The following is a 26,694-nucleotide window of genomic DNA, read 5'->3' on the forward strand; positions in this document are numbered from 1 at the left end:
TATTAATCTGGTATTACTTCAGGATCCTAGCCAGATGGCATTTCTTCAGAAACCGTGGAAATCCAGGGAAGACGGGCAATAGTGAAGGGTTCCCCTTGTTGTTAGGTTTTCTGGTTTTTCTGTTGGCCCATTTAAGGGCTCAATTGGTTCCCTCAACTTGTAGCCATTCTGTAGGAATGTTGTGCGTAATCGTCTTATTTTCTCATGGAGATTCTCCGATTCCAAAATTGGTTTTGCACGATTAATTAAAGTAGAAAGAACCATTCTATGTTAGGAGGCGTCATGGTGGCTGTTACTGTTGAGATATCAGTCCATGTGAGTAGGTTTCCAATTTATGCCATGTGCAAGGCTACTGCCCGGGTTCTATCTTATTAGAATGTCCAGGAACAGACATTCTATTGTCTCCATCTCTATTGTAAATTGGATGTTTGGACGTATGCTGTTCGGATAGTCATGGAACTGTTGGAGTGCCTAGAGTCCATGAGGCCACACTATGAAGGTGTCATCGATTTAACTGAAGTAGCATTTGGAGTGCAAGGGCAATGAACAGAAGAATATGATGCTTTGGTAGACGAATGCATGGCTGAGGAATTGGTGCAGGGGGCAAGGTTTCAGATTTCTGGATGGTAGAAACAAAGGAACATAGAAACCTACAGAACATTACAGGCCCTTTGGCCCATAATATACACCTGTATCAGATCACCTCTCATCCTCTGTCACTCCAAGGAGAAAAAGCCATTTTCACTCAACCTATTCTCATAAGGTATTTTCTCCAATCCAGGCAACATCTTTGGAAATCTCTTCTGCACTCTCTCTTTAGTATCCACATCCTTCCTCTAGTGAGGTGACCAGAAGTGAACACAGTACCCCAAGTGGGGTCTAACTAATGTCTTATATAGCTGTAACATTACCTCGTGGCTCTTGAACTCAATCCCATGATTGATGAAGGCCAACACACCATACACTTTCTTAACTGTCAACCCGCACAGCAGCTTAAGTGTCTTAGGGACACGGACCCCAAGATCTCACGGATCCGCCACACTGCCAAGAGTCTTACCATTAATATTATATTCTGTCTTCAAATTTGATCTACCAAAATGAACCACTTCACGCTTAACTCCATCTGTCACATCTCAGCCCAGTTCTGCATCCTATCGATGTCGTGCTGTAACCTCTAACAATCCTCCGGACTATCCACAACACCACCAACTTTTGTGTCATCAGAAAACTTACTAATCCACCCTTCTACTTCCTCATGCAGGTCATTTATTTAAAAAAAATCACAAAGAGGAGGGGTCCCAGAACAGATTCCTGCAGAACACCACTGGTCACCGACCTCCATGCAGAATACGAACCATCTACAACCACCCTTTGCCTTCTGTGATCAAGCCAATTCTGGATCCACAAAGCAAGGTCTCCTTGAATCCCATGCCTCATTACTTTCTGAATGAATCTCTCATGGGGAATCTTATCAAATGCCTCACTGAAATCCATATACACTACATCCACTGCTGTACCTTCAATGGATTTTGTTACATCCTCAAAGAATTCAATCAAGTTCGTAAGGCACGACCTGCCCTTGATAAAGCCATGCTGACTATCCCTAATCAGATTATGTCTCTCCAAATGCTCATAAATCCTGCCTCTCAGGACTTTTTCCAACAACTTGTCCACCACTGAAGACAGACTCACTGGTCTATAATTTCCTGGGTTATCTCTACTGCCTTTCTTACTCTTCCAATACTCTAGTACTTCTCTCATCCCTATTGATGATGCAAAAATCATTGCTAGGAGCTCAACAATCTCCTCCCTCACTTCCCACAGTAGCCTGGGGTATATCTCATCCGGTCCCAGTGACTTATCTAACTTAATAACTTTCAAAATCTCCAGCACATCCTCTTTCTTAATGTCTATACTCAAGCATTTCAGTCTGCTGTAAGTCATCCCCACAATTGCCAAGGTCCTTTTCACTGGTGAATACTGAAGCAAAGATCATTGTGATCTCTTCTGGGGAAGGTATGACCTGTACAAAAAGACAGTTACACCTGAACCTGAAGGAGACCAATATCATTGCGGGTAGGTTTGCTAGCATTGTTGGGGAGTGTTTAAACTATTTTAGCAGTGGAATGGGAATGGAAGTGTTCAGGCTGAGGATGGGGCAGTTGGTATACAAGAAGATGTGATGAAGGACATGAAGACAGGGCAAAATTGCAGTCAGTGAGATGAGGTGTGTAATTTGGGGGCAAAATCAATAAGAGTCAAGACTGAAGGAATTGCATTTGAATGCACATTATATATAGAATAAAGTAGATGATCATATAGTACAGTTATAGATTGGCAAATATGACATATGGACATCACTGAGTCATGGCTGAAAGAATATTATAGTTGGGAATTTAACATCTAAGGACACACATTGTATCAAAAGGACAGGCAGCTTGGCAGAGGAGTTGGGGAGACTCTGTTAGTAAAAATTGAAAAATCATCAGAAACAGGTGGTATAGGATCAGAAGATGTACAATCCTGGTGGATAGAGTTAACAAACTGCAAGGGTAAAAAGATCCTGATGGGAGTTATGGACAGACCTGCATACAGTGTCAAGATGTGGGTGACAAATTACAATGGGAGATAGACAAGGCATTAAAATGGGTAATGTTACGACAGTCATGGGGCATTTCAGTATGCAGGTAGATTCGGATAAATCAGGTTCGTGCTAGATACCAAAAATTTGTACAATGCCCATGAGTTGAATTTTTAGAGCAACTTCTGATTGGGCCCACTAGGGAAAGGCAATTCTGGATTGGGTAACACACACAAAATGTTGAAGGACCTCAGCAGGCCAGGCAACACCTATAGAAAAGAATACAGTTGACGTTTCAGGCCGAGACTTGTCAGCAAAACTGGAGAAAAAGAGATGAGGAGTCAGAGTTAAAAGGTGGGGGGCGGGGGGGTGGAAGAGTTGGGAGAAACATAAAGTGATAGGAGAAACCAGGTGGGGGTGGGGAGAATAAAGAGCTGGGAAGTTGATTGGTGAAAGAGATACAGGGCTGGAGAAGGGGGAATCTAATAGGAGAGGACAGAAGAAAGAAAAGGGGGAGGACCACCAGTGGGAAGCAACGAGTAGGCAAGGTGATAAGGTGTTGGAGGGAAAAGGGCATGCAGAATGGTGGGAGGAGGCCATTACAGGAAGTAAGAAAAATCGATGCTCATACCGTCAGGTTGCAGGCTACCTAGACAGAATACAAGGTGTTGTTCCTCCAAGCTGAGTGTGGCCTCATCGTGACAGTAAAGGAGATATGGATTGACATGTCGGAATGTGAATGGGAGGCTTCTGGGAGATGGAGCATAGGTACTCAGTGAAGTGGTCTCCCAACCTGTATCGGTTTTCACCGATATACAGGAGGCCACACTGGGGGGACCGGATACATTATGTGATCCCAACAGACTCATAGGTGAAGTGTCGCCTCATCTGGAAGGATTGTTTGGGGCTTTGAATGGTAGTGGGGGAGGAGTTGTAGCACTTGTTCTGCTTACAAGGGTAAGTGCCAGAGGAAGATCAGCGGGGAGGGATGAAAGGACAAGGGAGATGCGTAGGGAGCAATCCCTGTGGAAAGCAGATTGTCTACTCATCGGCTCCCTCTGGTGCCCCTCCCCTTTTCTTTCTTCCATGGCCTTCTGTCCTCTCCTATTCTATTCCCTTTCTCCAGTCCTGTGTCTCTTCACTAATCAACTTCCCCGCTCTTTACTTCACCCCTGCCCCTCCCGGTTTCACCTATCATCTTGTGCTTCTCCCTCCCCTTGCCCCACTCTTAACTCCGACTCCTCATTTTTCTTCTCCAGTCCTGCTGAAGGGTCTTGGCTTGAGACGTCCACAGTACTCTTTTCCATAGTTGGCCTGTTGATTTCCTCCATCACCTTGTGTGTGTCGCTTGGATTTCCAGCATCTGCAGATTTTCTCATGGTTGTGTCTGGATTGGGTGTTGTGTACCGAACCAGATTTAATTAGGGAGTTTAAGGTACAAGGAACCCTGAGGAGATGGTGATCATAATATGATAGAACTCACCAAGCCATTTACAGGGAGAAGCTGAAGTCAGGTGTATCAGTATTACAATGGAATAAAGCGATGAGAGAGTTGCTGGTCAAAGTTGATTGGAAGGGGACACTAGCAGGAATAATGGCAGAACAGCAATGGCTGTAGTTTCTGGGAGCAATCTGGAGGTCTCAGGATATATACAAGCCAAAGGTGAAGTAGTATTCTAAATGGAGGATGACGCAACTGTGGTAGACAAGGGAAATCAAAGACAGTATGAAAGCAAAAGAGAAAGCATATAATACGGCAAAAATTAGAGGAAAGTTAGAAGATTAGGAAGTTTTCAAAAAGCCATAAGAAGACAAAGGATGAAATATGAAGGTAAAGCCTGCCAATGAAATAAAAGAGGGTACCAAATTTTTTTCAGATATATAAAGAGCAAAGGAGAAGTGAGAGTATGTATCGAACTGCTGGATAATGACACCGGAGAGGTAGTAAAGAGAGACAAATAAATGGCGAATTAACTTAATAAATATTTGTGTCAGTCTCCACTATGGAAGACACTAGCAGAGTGTCAGAAATTCAAGAGTGTTGGATGGTAGAAGTGAGTATACTTGGAAAAGATGCTTGGGAATCTGAAAGTTCTGAAGGTAGATAAGTCACCTGGACCAGATGGACTATACCCCAGTGCTCCGAAAGAAGTAGCAGAAGAGATTGTGCAAGTATTAGTAATGATCTTTCATGAATCACTAGATTCTGGAACGGTTCCAGAGAACAGGAAGATTGAAAATATCACTCCACCTCTTAAGAAGGGAGAGAAGCTGAAAAAGGAAATTACAGGCCAGCTAGCCTGATTTCAGTGGTCAGGAGAATGTTGGAGTCCATTATTAAGGACATGGTTTTGGGGTACTTGGTGGCACATGATGAAATAAGCCAAGGTTAGGATGGCTTCCTTATGGGGAAAACTTTCCTGGAAATCCTGTTGGAATTCTTTGAGGAAATAACAAGCAGGATAGACTAAGGAGAGTCAGTAGATGTTGTTTACTTGGATTTATAGAAGGCCTTTGACTAGATGCCACACATAAGTCTACTTAAAAAGATAAAAGCACACACTTTACAGGAAAGATACGAGCATGGATAGAAGATTGGCTGATTGGCAGGAGGCAAAGAATGGGAATAAAGGGGGGCTATTTCAGATTGGCGAAGATAGGTAGAGGTGCAGCTTGAGTTGAGGAAGCAGGGAGTCTGCAGAAGGATTTAGACAGATTGGGAGAATGGGCAAAGAAGTGGCAATTAGAATATAGTGTAGGGAAATGTATAGTCATGCACTTTGGTTGAAAGGAATAAAGGTGTAGAGTATTTTCTAAATGGGGAGAAAATTCAAAAATCAGGTGCAGAGTGACTTGGGAGTCCTCATGCAGGATTCCCCAAAGGATAACTTGAAGGTTGAGTCAGTGGTAAAGAAGGCAAATGAAATGTTAGCATTCATTTCAAGAAGACTAGAATATAGAGAGGAGGTTCACAAGAATGATTCTGGGAATGAACGGGTTAATATATGAAAAGCATTTGATGGCTCTGGGCCAGTACTCACTGGAGTTTAGATAAATGAGGAGGGATCCCTTTGAAACCTATTGAATTTTGGAAGGCCTACACAGAGTGCATGTGGAGAATATATTTCCTATAGTGGGGAAATTTAGGACCAGAGGGCATAGCCTCTGAACAGAGGAATATTCATTTAGAACAGAGATGAGGAGGAATTTGTTTAGCCAGAAGATAGTGAAACTATGGAATTCATTGCCACAGGTGGCTGTGGAGGCCAAGTCATTGGATATATTTAAAGCAGAAGTTAATAGGTTCTTGATTAGTCAGGGTGTCAAACTGACTGGCAGAAAGCAGTAGGATGACATTGAGAAGGATAATAAATCAGCCACGATGAAATGCGGAGCACAATCAATGTACTGAATGACCTACTTCTGTTCCTTTGTCGTCTGGGCTTGTCTTATTTCACCTGTGACTATTGATGGGTCAAATTTCTTGAACGAAGCCTCAGTGATCGCTTCACATATTTCTTCCATTGTTTTAGGATATATGACATTAGGCCCTGGAACCTTAGCCAACAATGTTTTTCTGAATTCTAAGCATTACCTCATCAATCTCAAAATGTCCCAGCACATTAGCATGCCCCACTCAGCTTTTACTATCTTCCTAATCCTTCTCCTTGGTAAACACTGATTCAAAGTAACACACACAAAGTGCTGGAGGAACTCAGCAGGCCAGGCAGCATCTATGGAAAAAGTGTACAGTTGATATTTCAGACCAAGACCCTTCAGCAGGACTGGATTAAAAAAAAGATGAGGAGTAGAGTTAGAAGATGGACGGTGGGGGGGGGGGGGAGGGAGAAACACAAGGTGATAGGTGAAACCGGGGGGGGGGGGGTGGGAGTGAAGTAAGCAGCTGGGAAGTTGATTGGTGATGGAGATGGGGGAGTCTGACAGGAGAGGACAGAAGGCCACAAAAGAAAAGTGCAGAGGTGTGCCAGAGGTGATGGGCAGGGAAGGCAATAGTGTGAAAGAGGGAAAAGGGGTAGTGGAATGGTGAAGGGAGGGGTATTACAGGAGGTTTGAGAAATCAATGTTCCTCCACCCTAAGTGTGGCCTCATCATGACAGTGGAAGAAGCCATGGAAAGACATATTGGAATGGAAATAAAAGTGGAATTAAAATGGGTGGCCACTGGAATATCCCGCTTTTTAGACAATAGACAATAGGTACAGGAGTAGGCTATTCGGCCCTTTGAGCCAGCACCGCTACTCACTGTGATCATGGCTGATCATCCACAATCAGTACCCCATTCCTGCCTTCTCCCCATATTCCTTGATTCCACTATCATTAAGAGCTCTACCTAACTCTGGCGGACGGAGTGCAGGAGCTTGGTGAAACCCAATTTACGTTGGGTTTCATCAATACACAGGAGGTCATCCTGGGTGCACTGAACACTGTGCATGACCCCAACTTCATCAGACTCACAGATGAAGTGTTGCCTCACCTGGAAGGATTAATTGGGGTCCTGAATGGTAGTGAGGGAGGTGGTGTAGGGGCAGGTGTAGCTTGTTCAGCTTGTAAGGATAAATGCCAGGAGGGAGATCAGTGGGGAGGGATGAACGGACAAGGGAGTCGTGTAGGGAGCGATCCCTATGGAAAGCAGAAAGTGGGGGGTGGAGGGTGAGATGGGAAGAATGTGCTTGGTGCTAGGATCCCGCTGGTGATGACGGATGTTGCAGAGAATTATGTGCTGGACGCGGAGGCTGGTTGGGTGGTAGGTGAGGACAAGAGGAACCCTATCCCTGGTAGGGTGGTAGGAGGATGGGATGAGAGCAGACGTATGCGAAATAGAAGAGATGTGGTTGAGGGTAGCATTGATGGTGGAGGAAGGGAAGCCCCTTTCTTTGAAAAAGGAAGACATTTCCTTTGTTCAGGAGTGAAAAGCCTCATCCTAAGGAAGATGCAGCGGAGGCACAGGAATTGAGAGAAGGGGATGGCATTTTTACAAGTGGGAAGGGGTATAGTTCAGGTAGCTGTGAGAGTTCGTGGGTTTGTAATAAACATCGGCAGAGAAGCTGTCTCCAGAAATAGAGACAGAGAGATCAAAGAAGGGGAGGGATGTGTTGGAAATGGACCAGCTAAATTTGAGGGCAGGGTGGAAGTTGGATGCAAGTGGATGAAGTCAACGAGTTCCACATGGGTGCTGGAAGCAACACCGATGCAGTTGTTGACGTAGCGTAGGAAAAATGTGGGAATACCACCAGTGTGGGCTTGGAACGTAAATTGTTCCACGTAGCCGACAAACAGGCAGGCGTAGCTCGGACCCATGCTAGTGCCCATGGCTACACCTTTTGTTTGATGGAAGTGGGAGGAGCCAAAGGAAAAATTATTGAGACTGAGGACAAGTTCCACAAGGCAGAGGTGAGTGGTGGTGGAGGGGATCTGGTTGAGACTGGTGTCCAGAAAGAAAAATATTCATTCAGTATTTCAAATAATTGTATGTGTGAATGTTGACAACGTACTCTGCCCAAAGCATGTCACATTATCAATGAATTGTTCATAAAAATAGAAACACCTTAGAATACAGGGTACAGCTCTGGCACAAGAATAGTTATGTACAGCATTGCAAAACTGCACACAGTAAATAGTTGGACTGATTTCTTACCTGAGGCAAAATGTGTCAAATTTATCAAATTTCATTGCTTGTTGTTTTATGCAAATGATGTTAAGAAACTATCCAAATGCTTTGGGTTCTATTTACCTGTACATGTCATGTTTTACATCTGCACGCTTCACTTTGTTTGGCTCATACTGCTCAGGGGCCATGTAGATAACTGTCCCACCGGCTGTGGGGGATTTAATGCCTGATGATTTACTCATGGTTAAACGCCGCCATTTCGAAAGTCCAAAGTCTGCAATCTTAACAAACAATCATAATCATGACTAAGCTCAGTTAAACAAATATGTTAAAACAATTATGATTACATAAATAAATCATCTGTTCAGTTAGAAATCACTTTGAAATCAATGCTGAGATTGTGTACGTGTTGAGTCTGAACTGCGCAAATGAAACTGAATGAGTGAAAACAGTGACTGGATTTAGTGCATTTGGAAATAATTCCATGACATTAAAAACAATCAAAAATGGTTAAGATTTGCTGAGCTTCTGATAAAAGGTCACTGCCTTCAACACCTAACAGTTTCTTAACAATAAAAGATGCTTGACCTGTTGAGTATCTGTTGCATTTGTCTTTATCTTAGAATGCCACCACCTGTACTTTCAGAGTCATAGAATATGACAGCACAGAAACAGGTCCTTCGGCCCATCTAGTCTGTGCCAAACCATTAACCTATCTGTTCCCATTAACCTGCACCTTGACCGTTGCCCTCCATACCACTCTAATCCAGGTATCTATCCAAATTTCTTTTGAATGATGAAATCGACCCCACCTCCACCACTTGCTCATTCACCCTCTGAATGAAGAGCCCCCTCATGTGCCCCTTAAATATTTCACCTTTCACCCTTAACCCCATGATTTCTAGTTGTAGTCGTACCCAACCTCAGTGGAAAAAGCCTGCTTGCCTTTACCCTATCTATGCCCTGCATAATTTTGTATACCTCTGTCAAATCTCCCCTCAGTCTTCCATGTTCTAAGGAATAAAGTTCCAGCCTATTCAATCTTTCCCTGTACCTCAGGAGGTCCTCAAGTCCCAGCAACATCCTGGTAAATAAGATTGCAGAGAACATTTACATCTTTCCTGTATGTAGTTGAAGAGAACTGCAGACAATACTCCAAATTAAGCTTCACCAACATCTTATACAATTTCAACATAATATCCTAACTCCTTTACTCAAGACATCGATTTATGAAGGTCAATATGCCACAAGCTTCTTTACCACCCTGTCTAGAGAGAGTGCAATACTGGATCTCCTGTTAGGGAATGAGACAGGGCAGGTGACAGAGGTTGGTGCTGGGGAACACGTTGCATCCAGTGATCATCATGCCATTAGTTTTAAGGTAATTATGGAAAAAGGTAGGTCTGGTCCTAGGGTTGAAATTCTAAATTGGAGAAGGACAATTTTGATGATATCAGGAAGAATCTGGTAAGTGTGGACTGGGGCAGCATGTTCTCTGGCAAAGATGCACTTGGTAATTGGGAGGCCTTCAAAAGCTAATGGAACCATGATTTTCAAGAGATATTGAGGCTCTAGCTAAGAAAAATGGGAAGGTGCACAGCAGGTATAGGCAGGCAGAAACAAGTAAGTTATAAAAAGAATGCAACAGAACATTTAAGGAAATTCAGAAGGGCTAAAAGACACGAGATTGGTCTAGCCAACCAGGAGAAGGAGAATCTTAATGGTTTTTATAGATATATTAAGAGCAAAAAGATAGCCAGGGATAAAATTAGTCCTCTGGAAGATCAGACTGATGATCTCTGCGCAAAGCTAAAAGAGATGGGGGAAGATCGTAAATGGAATCTTTGCAACTGTATTTACTCGGGAGGTGGACACAGAGTCTATAGATGTGAGGAAATGCAGCAGTGAGGTCATGGACCCTATACAGATTACAGAGGAGTTTGGTTTGCTGTCTTGAGGCAAATTAGGATGAATAAATCCTTCAGAACCTGTGAGAAGCTAGTGCAAAACTTGCAGGGGCCCTAGAAGAGATACTTAAAACATCCTTAGCCACAGGTGAGGTGCCGGAGGATTGTAGTATAGGAGTATCGCCAGTGTTTTCCATTGCTTAAGAAAGGCTCTCAGAATAAGCCTGAAGATTGTAGATTAGTGAGTCTGACATCTGTTGTGGGAAAGACAGGAAATTATTAGGGATAATCAACATGGCCCTGCATGTGGTAGGTTGTGTCTAATGAATCTTGGCTTTTTGAGGAAGTTACCAGGAAAGCTGATAAAGGCAAGGCAGTGGCTGTTGTCTACGTGAATTTTAGCAAGGCCTTTGACAATGTTCCGCATGGGGGATTAGTCAAGAAGATTCATTCACTTGGCATTCAAGATGAGGTAATAAACTGGATTCTACATTGTCCTTCTCTTTACTGGCTCAAATAAAACCTACTCGCACTGAGACACGCAATTTTCAAATGGTTCATGCCCTGCAAGATATTGCTCACTCACAACTTCAAAACAGTGACTCATTCCCAACAAGACTTGCAGTTTTTGAGTGGCTTCCTTGTATTGTTTTTAAAATAGTTAGCAATGTTAATTATTTCTAGATGTAGTCTCACCCTCCCTCGCAAACCTGTGAGCACTGTTCTCCTCAAAATTACAATATTTAATCTCTCCATCTTTGTAAGATGTGTTCAACCTCCGTAACTTCCAAACATGTTATGCCCATTACAAAATCGATTCCTTAGTAAGTAATTACAATCTGGCCCTGGCAATGTTTGTAATTGCACAAGGCTCGACAAAAGATATCCTACTTAAATGAGGTGAGTTTTGAAACACATATTCACCAGATAGCTACAATATTTGCCTGAAGCATTAGATCTTGGGTATTTCTCTTGTGTTAAATTGGTGCCTGTGGTAAACCATATTTATATGTTGTAACTGGGTTACCTGTCTGGACACGCCCCTCTGCTGACTGTCCCTATGGCTCCTCCCACAGACCCCTGAATAAAGGTGATTGGGCCAAGGCTCCTCCTCTCAGTCCAGGGCAGATACTCAGCATGCAGTAGGTCACATTTTACTGCTAATAAAAGCCTTTCAGTTCTTACTCTACTTCCAGTCCTTTGGAGTTATTGATGGTGCATCAATTTTAATAGCAGTGATTTTAAAGCATGGAACACGTTCTGAGACCCGACAAGTTAGACCTCAACCCACAAACACCTGAAGCTGGAAATGCTTTAGAACTCTGGCTGGCCTGCTTCGAATCATACCTAGAGGAAATTGAAGTGACCGAGTTCGCCACGAAGCGCAGAGTTCTCCTCTCCAGGGTCAGTCCACGGGTCTACTCGATGATCAGAGACCAGCCGAGCTATGACGGCGCGATGAGCGCCCTCAAAGGTCAATACCTGCGACCAGTAAACACCATCTACGCGCAGCATCACTTAGCAACACCGCAACAGCAGCCCGGGGAATTGCGTGCTGAGCTTGTCTGGGCACTACAGACACTCGTGCAGACCTGCGGATGCCAAGAACTGACGGCAGAATAGCATGCGGAGCTCCTAGTGAGAGATGCCTTTGTCACGGGGACCAGGTCAGTGTATGTGCGCCAGGGGCTGCTGGAAAAAGCTGATCTTACCTTACGTTCAGCAATTGAGCTGGCCGACACGCTGGAGGCCGCTCTACACAACTCTGAGGCTCTCCAGGCACGCGATCGCCCGATGGGCTCGTGGGCACCGCAGACCCTGCGACCCCGCTGGTGAATCGACCTCGGCTGCTGCCAGTCACGAGTATGCGAAGTGCTACTTCTGCGGACTCGAGAAGCACCCCTGGAAACATTGCCCGGCCCGACAAGCTACCTGCTCCAGCTGCGGAAAGAAGGGCCACTTTGCCACGGTCTGTAAGTCCATATCGCGAGCGGGGTCGAGCAGCGCCGTGTACGAGACATGAGGGTCGCCATCTTCCCTGCACGCCGCCACCATGTGCAAAACATGGGAGCAGCCATCTTGGTCGGCGCCACCTCCCACCGCCAACAACCAAGGGTGCTCACGGGGCACCCCACCGCGCCGGACCAAGACAGCAACTCAACCCTGGCCTCCGTGACCCTCGACCAAAGCGCTCCCCACCAGCTCGCAAGGTCAATGATGGACATCCTGGTGGAGGGGCGCAGGACAAGCTGCCTGTTTGACACAGGCAGCACGGAGAGTTTTATCCACCCGGACATGGCGCAGCACTGCAGACTCGCGATACGGCCAGTAAATCAGAGGGTCGCCATGGCTTCCGGGTCGCATACAACAGACATCTGGGGGATTGTGTAGCGACAATAGTGGTGCAGGGCACAGAATATCGAGACTTTACATTACTGGTCATGCCTCAACTGTGTGCCCCTGTGCTATTGGGGCTCGACTTCCAGAGCCACCTGAAAAGTGTGACAATGGAGTATGATGGGCCCCTCCCGCCAATCACCAGTGTAAATCCTCAGTTTTGTAGGGATACGTCACATTCCCCGCTACTGACCACCCACACACACCGACCTGCACATCCCACCCAACCTATGCCAACAGCCGCACTACCGACACCACTTGCGACACCACCTTCAAGATCCCTCCCCCACCGCTGTTCGCCATCCTGACCCCCGACTGTAAACCTGTGGCAACTAAAAGCAGGAGGTACAGCGCGGGGGACAGAGCTTTCATTAAGTCGGAGGTGCAGCGGCTGCTCAGGGAGGGGGTCATTGAGGCAAGAACAAGTCCTTGGAGGGCGCAGGTGGTGGTTGTTCGGAACGGGAAAAAAATAGGATGGTCGTGGACTATAGCCAGATCATCAATAGGTTCACACAGCTCGACGCGTACCCTCTACCCCGCATCGCGGATATGGTCAATCAGATAGCACAGTACAAGGTGTACTCAACCTAAAATCCGCTTACCATCAGCTCCCCATCCGCCGGGAGGACCGCCCTTACACTGCCTTCGGGGCGGACGGCAGGTTTTATCAATTCCTGCGCGTCCCCTTTGGTGTCACGAATGGTGTGTCTGTCTTCCAGAGGGAAATGGACCAGATGGTGGACCAGTGCCAACTGAAGGCCATGTTCCCATATCTGGATAATATCACCATCTGCGGTCACGACCGGCAGGATCATGACAACAACCTCCAAAAATTTTTCCAAGTGGCCAAAGCTTTCAATCTCACCTATAACAAGGACAAGTGTGTGTTCAGAACCACCTGACTTGCTATCCTTGGGTGTGTCGTGGAGAATGGAGTCATTGGCCCTGACCCCGACCGTATGCACCCCCTGTTGGAACTCCCTCTTCCCAACACCCTCAGAGCCCTCAAAAGGTGCCTGGGCTTCTTTTCATATTATGCCCAATGGGTCTCTAACTACACAGACAAAGCCCGCCCCCTGGTCAAGTCCACCACATTCCCCCTCTCAGCCGAGGCTCATGCGGCCTTCAGCTGCATAAAAGGGGACATTGCCAAAGCAGCAATGCATGCGGTGGATGAGGCCATTCCCTTCCAAGTAGAGAGTGGCACCTCCGACTTCGCACTGGCTGCTACCCTCAACCAGGCAGGAAGACCGGTGGCGTTCTTCTCCCGTACCCTTCAAGGCCCTGAAATTCGGCACTCTGCGGTAGAGAAAGAGGCCCAGGCCATAGTGGAAGCTATTAGGCACTGAAGGCACTATCTCGGCGACAAAAAGTCCACGCTGCTGACTGACCAGCGCTCAGTTGCATTCATGTTTAGTAACCAACAGCGGGGCAAAATCAAAAATGATAAAATTCTGAGGTGGAGAATCGAACTCTCCACCTTCAACTATGACATCATGTACCGGCCTGGGAAGCTTAACGAGCCCTCTGTTGCCCTATCCCGGGGAACGTGCGCCAGCGCACAGATCGACCGGCTATACGCCCTACATGTAGATCTTTGCCACCCGGGGGTCACCCGGCTTTTCCACTTCGTGAAAGCCCGGAACCTGCCTTACTCCCTTGAGGAGATCAGGACAATGACCAGGGACTGCCAAGTCTGCGCAGAGTGCAAACCGCACTTCTACCGACCCGAAAAGGCACAACTCATCAAGGCCACCCGCCCTTTTGAGTGACTGAGTGTCGACTTTAAGAGCCCCCTTCCCTCCACCGACCGCAATGTGTACTTTCTTAACATTATCGATGAATACTTGCGGTTCCCCTTTGCCATCCCCTGCCCCGAAACCACTATCACATCAGTTATAAAAGCCCTGTGCAAGCTCTTCACTCTGTTTGGATACCCATGCTATATCCACAGTGACAGAGTGTCCTCGTTTACGAATGACGAGCTGCGCCAATACCTGCTGGCAGGGGAATTACAACTAGTAGGACCACGAGATATAATGCCGGAGGAATGGACAGGTGGAGAAGGAGAATGCCACTGTGTGGAAAGCCACACTCTTAGCCCTCAGGTCAAAGGGACTGCCGGTCTCTCGCTGGCAGGAGGTCCTTCCCAAGGCACTCCACCCGCTCCCTGTTATGCACAGCCACCAATGCCACCCTTCATGAGCAACTCGTTTCTTTTCCCAGAAAGTTGACCACTGGGACCACCCTACCAACTTGGCTGACGGACACATGCGAGGAGCAATAAATACTCCCCTATGGTCAAGAGGGTTCACTTACTTCATGCGAATCCCCAGTACGCTTATGTGGTTTTACCTGATGGACAGGAGGACACGGTCTCCATCCGCGACCTGGCGCCCGCAGGAGCACTGGGCCCCTACCCTGAACACTCCATGGTAACTATTAACCCCATATCCACCGATATATATACCCACGAGACACCACACAACTCTCCCATACCGGGTGCGATGCACACACACGAGGGATTAACAACACCTAACGTGCTGGCACCTGAAGTCAGGCCGGAGCCAGCACAACCACCATCGCCGGTGCAATCACCACCGGTGCTACGTAGATCACAGCGACGGACTCGACCGCCTGATAGACTGATCTGTAAATATACTTGTTTTAAATATTGTCAGTCACTTCACCCCGTGGGACTCTTTTTAAAAAAAGGAGGGGTGAATGTGATAAACCATATATATGTTGTAACTGGGTTACCTGTCTGGACACAGCCCTCTGCTTTCTGCCCTTGTGGCTCCTCCCACAGACCCCTGAATAAAGGTGATTGGGCCAAGGCTCCTCCTCTCAGTCCAGGGGCAGACACTCAGCATGCGGTAGGTCACATTTTACTGCTAATAAAAGCCTTTCAGTATTTACTCTACTTCCAGTCTTTTGGAGTTACTGATGGTGCATCAATTTCTCTTGTATTAAATTGGTGCCGCAATAGGAATCCAGCTTAGTAAGAGAGGAAACACAGGTTCACATATTTGGTGCACATGCTTGGCTGATGAGCTAAAGGCGTGAAGATATCATCAGTAGGATTATAACTGAATGCCTTTAAATCAGAATCCCACATAAATGTGACATGATGGTCTCAAGTCTTCCTTAAAAAAATCTTTTTTAGAATTTTATTGCATAAAATTATGCAGCTAAACACAACTTTTTTATGAATAAGGCATAAACCAGAATTTAATGAAGAATTTAATCAATTTCAGTAATATTTTTTGATTGAGCATTCTGTTATTTATATAATTCATTATACGTATGAAGAAAGTGAATGACATACATCATCACCCCACCATGTCATATGTGCATCTCACTTAAAGTGAAAACCAAGTTAGACACACATTTAGATTCTCTATTTTTCTTTCAATTAGTTTTATATTTTTGAGTTACAAATACATTTAAAAATGATCCAGAGCCAATAACCTACTTATTGAAGCACAGCAAGATGTTCCAAGTGTAAAAAAAAGACAGAAAATGGACCAATTCATGGGTCCATAAACAATGAGTACTGGGTGATGATAATAACAAATAACTAAATAAGCAGAAATGTTTGGCTAGATTGGAAAGAGAAACATATTTGATTGCACTAAAGATAACTGGCTGGTGCGTACTGAAGTAATTTAGCAATACCTTAGAGCAGCGGTTGGGGACCACTGCCTTAGAGAAAATAGGATAGCCAATGAAAAGTGAGTGCCAGTTTTGCTGAGTGCATTGGGTGGAAAAGCATACAATTTACTTAGAAGTTTGACTGCTCCAATCAAACCAGCCAAAATGAGCATTGCTGATATCATGAATGTAATGCAGGAACATTTAGAACCAAAGCCACTTTTGACTACAAAAAGCTTTATGTTTCATAAGAGGAATTAAGAGTAAGGGGAGCCCGTTTCAGCGTATATGGATGAATTGAAGAGATTGAGCATTGTCAGTTTGGTAAAGGGCTTAATGATGCAGTGAGAGATCATCTAGTTTTTACAAGAAAAGATGTTAAAATGGCTTCTACCTGAAGCACAACTCACATTTAAAACAGCAGTTAAAATCGCTGCCTCAATGGAAACAACAGACAGAGACACAATTGAGTTAGTTGTAGTCAGGAATGAAAGTGAGCATGAACAAAATTGCAACACCTAGACAGAAATTTGCCTGGCCAAACAAATTGTGTTACCATTGTGGCAGGGGGACACATACACCAGACTAATGCAGATTTAAAGGGAAACTTCCAGAAAATACAACAAAGTAGGACAAAGAGCATCTTTGGCAGATAATAATGGACAGCACAGGAAAGAAATAACAATAAAAAGTCAAGTTGTGGTTTAAAAAAACACTAATCTGCATACTTTTGAGGAAAAATCTGATAATGATGAGAGTGACACTTTGAGATATACAATGTGAAATCTGACAATAGAGAAACAATATGGTTTACAGAAGTAGTGAACAGTAAATTAATTAAAATAGAATTGGACATTGGCTTGGCTGTTTTAGTCATTCCACAAAATGAATTTGAGTGGCATTTCAAAGATACTGACTGAAGCCTGCAGATATCCAACTAAAAACTTATACTGGGGAAAAGATAACTCCTGTGGGAATGACATTTGTAACAGTAAAATACAACAACCAACAAGCCACATAAAGCTTGTAGCTTGTATAGAGTAAAGGTAATAAAGGATTAAAGGCAAGGTTCTCAAGGGATATTGCAACTCTGATAAAGAAGAAGAGAGAGTTGTATGACATGTATAGGAAACAGGGAGTAAATAAGGTGCTTGAGGAGTATAAAAAGTGCAAGAAAATACTTAAGAAAGAAATCAGGAGGGCTAAAAGAAGTCATGTGGTTGCCTTGGCAGTCAAAGTGAAGGATAATCCAAACAGCTTTTACAGGTATATTAAGAGTAAAAGGAATGTAAGGGATAAAATTGGTCCTCTTGAAGATCAGAGTGGTCGGCTGTGTGTGGAACCAAAAGAAATGGGGGAGATATTAAATGGGTTCTTCGCGTCTGTATTTACTAAGGAAACTGGTATGAAGTCTATGGAATTAAGGGAAACAAGTAGCGAGATCATGGAAACTGTACAGATTGAAAAGGAGGAGGTGCTTGCTATCTTGAGGCAAATTAAAGTGGATAAATCCCCGGGACCTGACAGAGTATTCCCTCGGACCTTGAAGGAGACTAGTGTTGAAATTGCAGGGGCCCTGGCCGATATATTTAAAATGTCAGTGTCTACGGGTGAGGTGCCGGAGGATTGGAGAATGGCTCATGTTGTTCATTTGTTTAAAAAAGGATCAAAAAGTAAACTGGGTAATTATAGGCCGGTAAGTTTGACGTCGGTGGTGGGTAAGTTATTGGAGGGAATACTAAGAGACAGAATCTACAAGCATTTGGATAAACAGGGACGTATTAGGGAGAGTCAACATGGCTTTGTGCGTGATAGGTCATGTTTGACCAATCTGTTGGAGTTTTTCGAGGAGGTTACCAGGAAAGTGGATGAAGGGAAGGCAGTGGATGTTGTCTACATGGACTTCAGTAAGGTCTTTGACAAGGTCTCGCATGGGAGGTTAGTTAGGAAAATTCAGTCGCTAGGTATGCATGGAGAGGTGGTAAATTGGATTAGATATTGGCTCAATGGAAGAAGCCAAAGAGTGGTAGTGGAGAATTGCTTCTCAGAGTGGAGGCCTGTGACTAGTGGTGTGCCACAGGGATCAGTGCTGGGTCCATTGTTATTTGTCATCTATATCAATGATCTGGATGATAATGTGGTAAATTGGATCAGCAAATTTGCTGATGATACAAAGATTGGAGGTTTACTGGACAGTGAGGAAGGTTTTCAGAGCCTGCAGGGGAACTTGGACCAGCTGGAAAAATGGGCTGAAAAATGGCAGATGGAGTTTAATACAGACAAGTGTGAGGTATTGCACTTTGGAAGGACAAACCAAGGTAGAACATACAGGGTTAATGGTAAGGCACTGAGGAGTGCAGTAGAACAGAGGGATCTGGGAATACAGATACAAAATTCCCTAAAAGTGGCGTCACAGGTAGATAGGGTCGTAAAGAGAGCTTTTGGTACCCTGGCTGTTATTAATCAAAGTATTGAGTATAAGAGCTAGAATGTTATGATGAGGTTGTATAAGGCATTGGTGAGGCCAAATCTGGAGTATTGTGTTCAGTTTTGGTCACTAAATTACAGGACGAATATTAATAAGGTTGAAAGAGAGCAGAGAAGGTTTACAAAGACATTGCCGGGACTTGAGAAACTCAGTTACAGAGAAAGGTTGAATAGGTTAGGACTTTATTCCCTGGAGCGTAGAAGAATGAGGGGAGATTTGATACAGGTATATAAAATTATGATGGGTATAGATAGAGTGAATGCAAGCAGGCTTTTTCCACTGAGGTGAGGGGAGAAAAAAAACCAGAGGACATGGGTTAAGGGTGAGGGGGGAAAAGTTTAAAGGGAACATTGGGGGGGGCTTCTTCACGCAGAGAGTGGTGGGAGTATGGAATGAGCTGCCAGACGAGGTGGTAAATGTGGGTTTATTTTTAACATTTAAGAATAATTTCGACAGATACATGGATGGGTGGTGTATGGAGGGATATGGTCCGTGGGACTAGGCCGAAAATAGTTCAGCACAGCCAAGAAGGGCCAAAAGGCCTATTTCTGTGCTGTAGTTTTTCTATGGTTTCTATGGTTTCGAAAAACAGGAAAGCCAGCATTGTGGGGACATGCAAACACGAGGAATTCTGCAGATGCTGGAAATTCAAGCAACACACATCAAAGTTGCTGGTGAACGCAGCAGGTCAGACAGCATCTGTAGGAAGAGGTACAGTCGACGTTTCAGGCCGAGACCCTCCGTCAGGAGTCCTTTTTAGAGTAGCAACTGCACCTGCACTCTGGCAGAAAGCTATGGACCAGATGCTGCAAGGTTGCCAAGGCATTGTGTTACCTGGATGACATCATTGTTACGGATAAGAATGACAAGGTGTCAGAAATGACAAAAAAAGATGTCTCAGAGGCATCTCCAAAATCTGAGAACAGTGTTAAAATGATTAGCGGATCATGAGCTCAAAGCCACAGTGCAACAAGTGTAAATTCATTAAACCACCTATCAGTTACTGGGGTCACACTATTGATGCACAAAAATTAAGCAAGTGTGCTGAGAAAATCCAAGCAGTATTGGATGCCCCAGGGCTAAAGGATGTGTCACAGTTGTGGTCCTTTATAAGATCTGCCAATTACAATAAAAGGTCCTGCCAAACCTGGCTACTGTGCTCCATCCCTTACACTGATTACTACAAATAGGAAGACAAAGCAGTGTGAGGTGGCTTTCCAAAAGACAAAGGAAATGGTGACATAAGACACTGTACTCACACATTGTGATTCACATCATCCAGTGAAGCTCCCCTGTGACACCTTACATTATGGAATAGGTGCAGTCATGTCACATTTTATGGGTGATGGAAGTGAGCACTCCACAGCCTTTGCATCACACTCCCTTACCGCTGCAGCAAAAAAATATGTACAGAATGACTGATACCTTGAGTCTGTTTGGGGTGTGAATTGTCTCAACTAGTACTTGCATGGGAGAGAGTTTCCCGTCACTGCTGATCATCACCCACTGGTGCCATGTTCCATCCACAGAAGGTTGTTCCTCTAACAGCAGCAGCCTGAATGCAGAAATGGGCTGTTTCTTGGAGGACAGAATTACAAGATTGAATTCAAGAGGTTGACTAATCATGGAAATGGTGATGTATTGTTCTGTTTACGCTTGGAAAAGGAAATATCTGAAAAATTTACAAAAGAGGACACTCCTGTTGATGTATTCTCCCTAATGTGAATGGAAAGTCACCCTGTTACAGCAGAAATGATCCAAAGGGAACCCAGTAATGACCCCACGCTGCCTCAGATCTATGTGGTGAGTCAAAATGGCTGGAATGTGCAACAGGACTCCCAGTTCCCCTATTGTTCTTTCTTTCTTTTTCAATCTTTTTATTAGTTTCATAAAATATAAACATGACATAATAGTAGTACAAAGTTATTGGGAATACATTGTTATAATTAACATGAGTAATTATAAAACCAAAAATACTTAATTGACAAAACCCCCAATCATATAGATACCAATGAATAATACAAAACAAAGAGAAATATCTAGACAAAAATCATGAAAAAGGAAAAAAAATAATAACCCCCCCCCCAAAAAAACTAATCTAAATAGAATTAATCAACTAGACTAAAAAAAAGACCTAGGCTGTTTTAACATCGTAAAAAATAGGAGAAAAGAAAACCATAGAAACCATAGAAACTACAGCACAGAAACAGGCCCTTTGGTCCTTCTTTTCTGCCTAGTCCCACTGACCTGCACACGGACTATATCCCTCCATACACCTCCCATCCATGTATTTGTCCAATTTATTCTTAAATGTTAAAAAAGAACCCTCATTTACCATCTCATCTGGCAGCTCATTCCATACTCCTACCACTCTCTGTGTGAAGAAGCCCCCCTTTAAACTTTTCCCCCCTCACTCTTAACCCATGTCCTCTGGTTTTTTTCTCCCCTTGCCTCAGTGGAAAAAGCCTGCTTGCATTCACTCTATCTATACCCATCATAATTTTATATACCTCTATCAAATCTCCCCTCATTCTTCTACGCTCCAGGGAATAAAGTCCTAACCTATTCAACCTTTCTCTGTAACTGAGTTTCTCAAGTCCTGGCAACATCCTTGTAAACCTTCTCTGCACTCTTTCAACCTTATTAATATCCTTCCTGTAATTTGGTGACCAAAACTGAACACAATACTCCAGATTCGGCCTCATCAATGCCTTATACAACCTCATCATAACATTCCAGCTCTTATACTCAATACTTCGATTAATAAAGGCCAATGTACCAAAAGCTCTCTTTATGACCCTATCTACCTGTGACGACACTTTTAGGGAATTTTGTATCTGTATTCCCAGATCCCTCTGTTCCACTGCACTCCTCAGTGCCTTACCATTAACCCTGTGTGTTCTACGTTGGTTTGTCCTTCCAACATGCAATACCTCACACTTGTCAGTATTAAACTCCATCTGCCATTTTTCAGCCCATTTTTCCAGCTGGTCCAAGTCCCTCTGCAGGCTCTGAAAACCTTCCTCACTGTCTATTACACCTCCAATCTTTGTATCATCAGTAAACTTGCTGATCCAATTTACCATATTATCATCCAGATCATTGATATAGATGACAAATAACAATGGACCCAGCACTGATCCCTGTGGCACACCACTAGTCACAGGCCTCCACTCAGAGAAGCAATTCTCTACCACCACTCTCTGGCTTCTTCCATCGAGCCAATGTCTAATCTAATTTACCACCTCTCCATGTATACCTAGCGACTGAATTTTCCTAACTAACCTCCCATGCGGGACCTTGTCAAAGGCCTTACTGAAGTCCATGTAGACAATATCCAATGCCTTCCCTTCATCCACTTTCCTGGTAACCTCCTCGAAAAACTCCAACAGATTGGTCAAACGTGACCTACCACGCACAAAGCCATATTGACTCTCCCTAATAAGCCCCTGTCTATCCAAATGCTTGTAGATTCTGTCTCTTAGTACTCCCTCCAATAACTTACCTACTACTGACGTTAAACTCACCGGCCTATAATTTCCCGGATTACTTTTCGATCCTTTTTTAAACAACGGAACAACATGAGCCACTCTCCAATCCTCCGGCATTTCACCCGTAGACAGCAACATTTTAAATATTTCTGCCAGGGACCCCGCAATTTCAACACTAGTCTCCTTCAAGGTCCGAGGGAACACTCTGTCAGGTCCCGGGGATTTATCCACTTTAATTTTCCTCAAGACAGCAAGCACCTCCTCCTTTTCAATCTGTACAGTTTCCATGATCTCACTACTTGATTCCCTCAATTCCATAGATTTCATGCCAACTTCCTTAGTAAATACAGACACAAAAAACCTATTTAAGATCTCCCCCATTTCCTTTGGTTCCGCACAAAGCCGACCACTCTGATCTTCAAGAGAACCAATTTTATCCCTTACAATCCTTTTGCTCTTAATATACTTGTAAAAGCTCTTTGGATTATCCTTCACTTTGACTGCCAAGGCAACCTCATGTCTTCTTTTAGCCCTCCTGATTTCTTTCTTAAGTATTTTCTTGCACTTCTTATACTCCTCAAGCACCTGATTTACCCCCTGTTTCCTATATATTTCATACAACTCCCTCTTCTTCTTTATCAGAGTTGCAATATCCCTTGAGAACCAAGGTTCCTTATTCCTATTCAATTTGCCTTTAATCCTGACAGGAACATACAAACTCTGCACTCTCAAAATTTCCCCTTTGAAGGCTTCCCACCTACCAATCACATCTTTGCCAGAGAGCAACCTGTCTCAATCCACGCTTTTTAGATCCTTCCTCATTTCTTCAAATTTGGCCTTCTTCCAGTTCAGAACCTCAACCCTAGGACCAGATCTATCCTTGTCCATGATCAAATTGAAACTAATGGTGTTATGATCACTGGAACCAAAGTGCTCCCCTACACAGACTTCTGTCACTTGCCCTAATTCGTTATCTAACAGGAGATCCAATATTGCATCCTCTCTAGTTGGTCCCTCTATATATTGATTTAGAAAACTTTCCTGAACACATTTTACAAACTCTGAACCATCTAGACCCCTAACAGTATGGGAGACCCAATCAATGTATGGAAAATTAAAATCCCCTACCACCACAACTTTATGTTTCCTGCAGTTGCCTGCTATCTCGCTGCAGATTTGATCTTCCAAGTCTCATTGACTATTGGGTGGTCTGTAATACAATCCCACTAATGTGGTCATACCTTTCCTGTTTCTCAGCTCCACCCATAAGGACTCAGTAGACAAGCCCTATAATCTGTCCTGCCTGAGCACTGCTGTAATATTTTCCCTAAGAAGCAATGTTACTCCCCCACCTTTCATTCCTCTGCCTCGATCACATCTGAAACATCGGAACCCTGGAATATTAAGCTGCCAGTCCTGTAGCCAAGTTTCACTAATTAGTGTCGACGACTCCGTTCCTCTCAATCAACACTACAGAGAAGTAAAATAAGTTTGGAAATGGTCAAATTACATCATCTGAAAATGCTGAATAAATGGCCTCCAAGTCTTTTCGAATTTAATGGAAGGGTCATAAACCACACTTGTAATTTTTCCCAAATTTAAACACTACATAGTTTGTGAGAACCAGTGAAATATAGTAGGAGGGTTAATCTCTTTCCAATTCAGCAAAATGGATCTTCTAGCCATTCAAGTAAGAAATGCAATCATCCGATGAGCTGAACAGGTTAAGTGATCCCTATTCTTAACAGCACCAGCTGAACTTGTCCTGACGGACGTTGCTTGATCTGGGGATTGAGAATTGTTCTACTATCCAAGCTGAGTTGGAGTGTTGGAGGAGCTATATGCCGGTCATCTAGATGTGGTGAAAATGAAAGCATTGGCTCGAAGCTTCGTCTGGTGGCCTGGGAAAGATCAGGAGATTGAGCAGCTTGCCATGCACTGTTCAGGATGCCAGCACATCCAGAAGAAAGGTGTCTGGACCTGTCATACCCACTTCCTGCAGTCCCAGAGTCAAATCCTACAACCACAACAGATGAGGTCCCAGAACCTGAGATTGTTTCACAGCCCGTCTCACTTGCCAAGCAAAGTGACCCCTCTTGTCAAGATAGATATTATCCCACTAGAGTAAGAAATCCTCCACAGCGATTGAATCTTTAGGCTTTAATGGGACAAGTAAAAATTTACTATGTCTATATAGTTGTTGTATTATATCGTATATTGTATATATGCATATAAGTAGAGATGCATTCTATATCAAGCTGGAGTTTATAGCCAAGAAGGGAAGAGTGTTGTGTATTTAATATTTCAGTCATATTGTAAACACATTTTTTGATTAAGCATTATGCAATTTATTACGTCTCTATGTAAAAGTACATGAATGGCATACACTATCACACTAGAACATTTGTGCGTGCCTAGCTTGAAGTAAAAATGAAGTTAGGCATGCATTCCGATTCCCTTATTTTTTCATTCAATTAGTTTTATCTTTTGGAGTTACAAAGCATTACACCAATCCCATAAGCATGTTAGTATTTAGATGTACACTTCCCAGCAAGCAAGGGTAGTAGCAATACAAATAAAGGCAGTAAGGGTCGATGGAGAGGGCTTATTGTGCACAAGTGTCCCTTTGTTCACTCCTATTAGTGAAAACATCTTGAACCTACTGTGCCAAGCCCTTTCCGAATTGGGTATATTTTAGTAAGACAATCCCTCATTTTTCTAAATGCCAAGGAATACAAACTCTACCCGTTTTGCCTTCCTTATTGCGATCATCCATACATCCCAGGAATTATTCTGGCAAATATATTTTCGACTGCCTTCAATGTGATCATATCCTTTCTGAGGTAACTGTAAACCCTATAATACTAACAAAGTTCCCTACTTTGAAATTCCAAACCCTTTGCAATAAAGGCCATCTTAATTACGTGCTATACATGCCTGCTAACTTTCTGTGATTCATGCACAAGGCCCCTCTGTACTTTGATAAAAGTGATTCTGCATATGCTAGTAATCTGGAGAAACACACACAAAGTATTGAAGGAACCCAGCAAGCTAGACAGCATCTGTAAACAGTTGATTTTTTGGACTGAGATCCTTCATCAGGACTGACTCCCTGTAAAACACTCATTTGCAGACTCTCTCCATGTGGATAGTCTCTGTTCCTCCCACCAAATTGCAATGTTTTCCCAAATTAAACTCCATTCCAACCACTCACGCAATCTGTCTACAATCTACCTTAGAATCACAACATCCTTATCACATCTTGCCATTCCATCTATTTTCATGCCACCTGTAAATACACCTACCTTAAATTTTATCCCTTCTTCAAGCCAAAGGCATAAATTGTAAATAACTGATGGTCAATTATTTACATTTTTGTAAATTAAGCTACCTAGTCCAGCTCTGTTTACCATACGACAACCGATTTTCAATCCATGACTATCATTTTCTACCATGCCCTGACATGTGGCCTGCTATGCAGCTTCAGACATCACCTGAAAGGCAAGAGTAATCATAAAGTCACCAGGTTCAGCAACGTCTGAGGGAGTACTTTCATCTGGGCCCCACAGAGAACAATCGCAGACTGCTTCTTCAGCTGGCTGTAGGCAGCAGAATGAAGCTGGTTGCACTGGGAGAAACTGGGTTGCACTCATTCTTTGCAACCATCAGTTCACACTCAAAATTATAGGGAGGGCCATCCAAAGGGCACTCAAGGCAACCTAATTCTAGGGACTGTAACCTCATGTATAATGAGGAATGAATGAAACACATCCATTTAGTAAATATCCCAGATAAGGCACAGCAGGCTGCACAACAATGTCAGCACATGCCTCAACACTGACCATCAGGCCCAGCTCATAACGGGTACAAGAATCACCAGGATGTTTATCATAAAGAACACAATATTATACTGTTAAATTCATACGCACTTGCTGTAAATTACAGTTAAGTACAAGCACATACAAAAATAAGTGTTAGTTTTGCTCTAGAGGCTTGGAGCATTGAACAAGAAGCACAACTTCAAATTTCATTGTGATAATTGGGAATTTAAATTCAAATAATAAATAATTCAGAAATAAAGAAAACTATTATCAGTAATATTGCCTGTGAAATTCCTAAACTGTAGTTTAACACAAAGCCATCTGGTTCACTAACTTCCCCTGGGGAAAGAGATGTCATCCTTCTGTAGTCTGCTCTATTATGCATCGACAAGAGTATCTGTATGGCTGACTCAGGGCTGTCTCTATAGATCAGGGTTGGTTAGGGAAAGACAACAAATGCTGGTGTTGCCAGCGATATTTACATCCCATGAGTGAATAAAGACAAAATCAGGAATAGATCATATCTTATTTGGTTCAGGTACCATGTAATAAATAATTTTGAAATAGACTTGAGACTTCATTCAAATTTATTTCAAAAAGAGTTTGTATGCCATGCCAGTTACACATACATCTTCAGAATTATGGCTTCAATCCAACATAGTTTAATGTCTGAATGTTCAATATGTTCACAGGATTTTTAGAACAGTCTTCGGGAAAAAAAAGTTAT

At 43.6% G+C, this 26,694-nt stretch overlaps 1 protein-coding gene across 4 annotated transcripts in view; it reads right to left on the bottom strand.

The window, feature by feature from the left end:
* ripk2 (receptor-interacting serine-threonine kinase 2) overlaps positions 1-26,694 on the bottom strand; it is a 97,415-nt gene that overhangs the window by 30,985 nt on the left and 39,736 nt on the right. For all 4 annotated transcript variants that reach the window (XR_010019639.1, XM_063061603.1, XM_063061613.1 and 1 more), the window contains one exon: positions 8,333-8,490. Coding sequence is in view for 3 of the 4 variants with exons in the window: in XM_063061603.1 (XP_062917673.1) it covers positions 8,333-8,490 (158 nt within the window). In the remaining variant the exon portion in view is untranslated. The remainder of the gene's footprint in view (positions 1-8,332; positions 8,491-26,694) is intronic.

This window comes from Mobula hypostoma, chromosome 1, assembly GCF_963921235.1.
Source record: "Mobula hypostoma chromosome 1, sMobHyp1.1, whole genome shotgun sequence".
Taxonomy (NCBI): Eukaryota; Metazoa; Chordata; class Chondrichthyes; order Myliobatiformes; family Myliobatidae; genus Mobula; species Mobula hypostoma.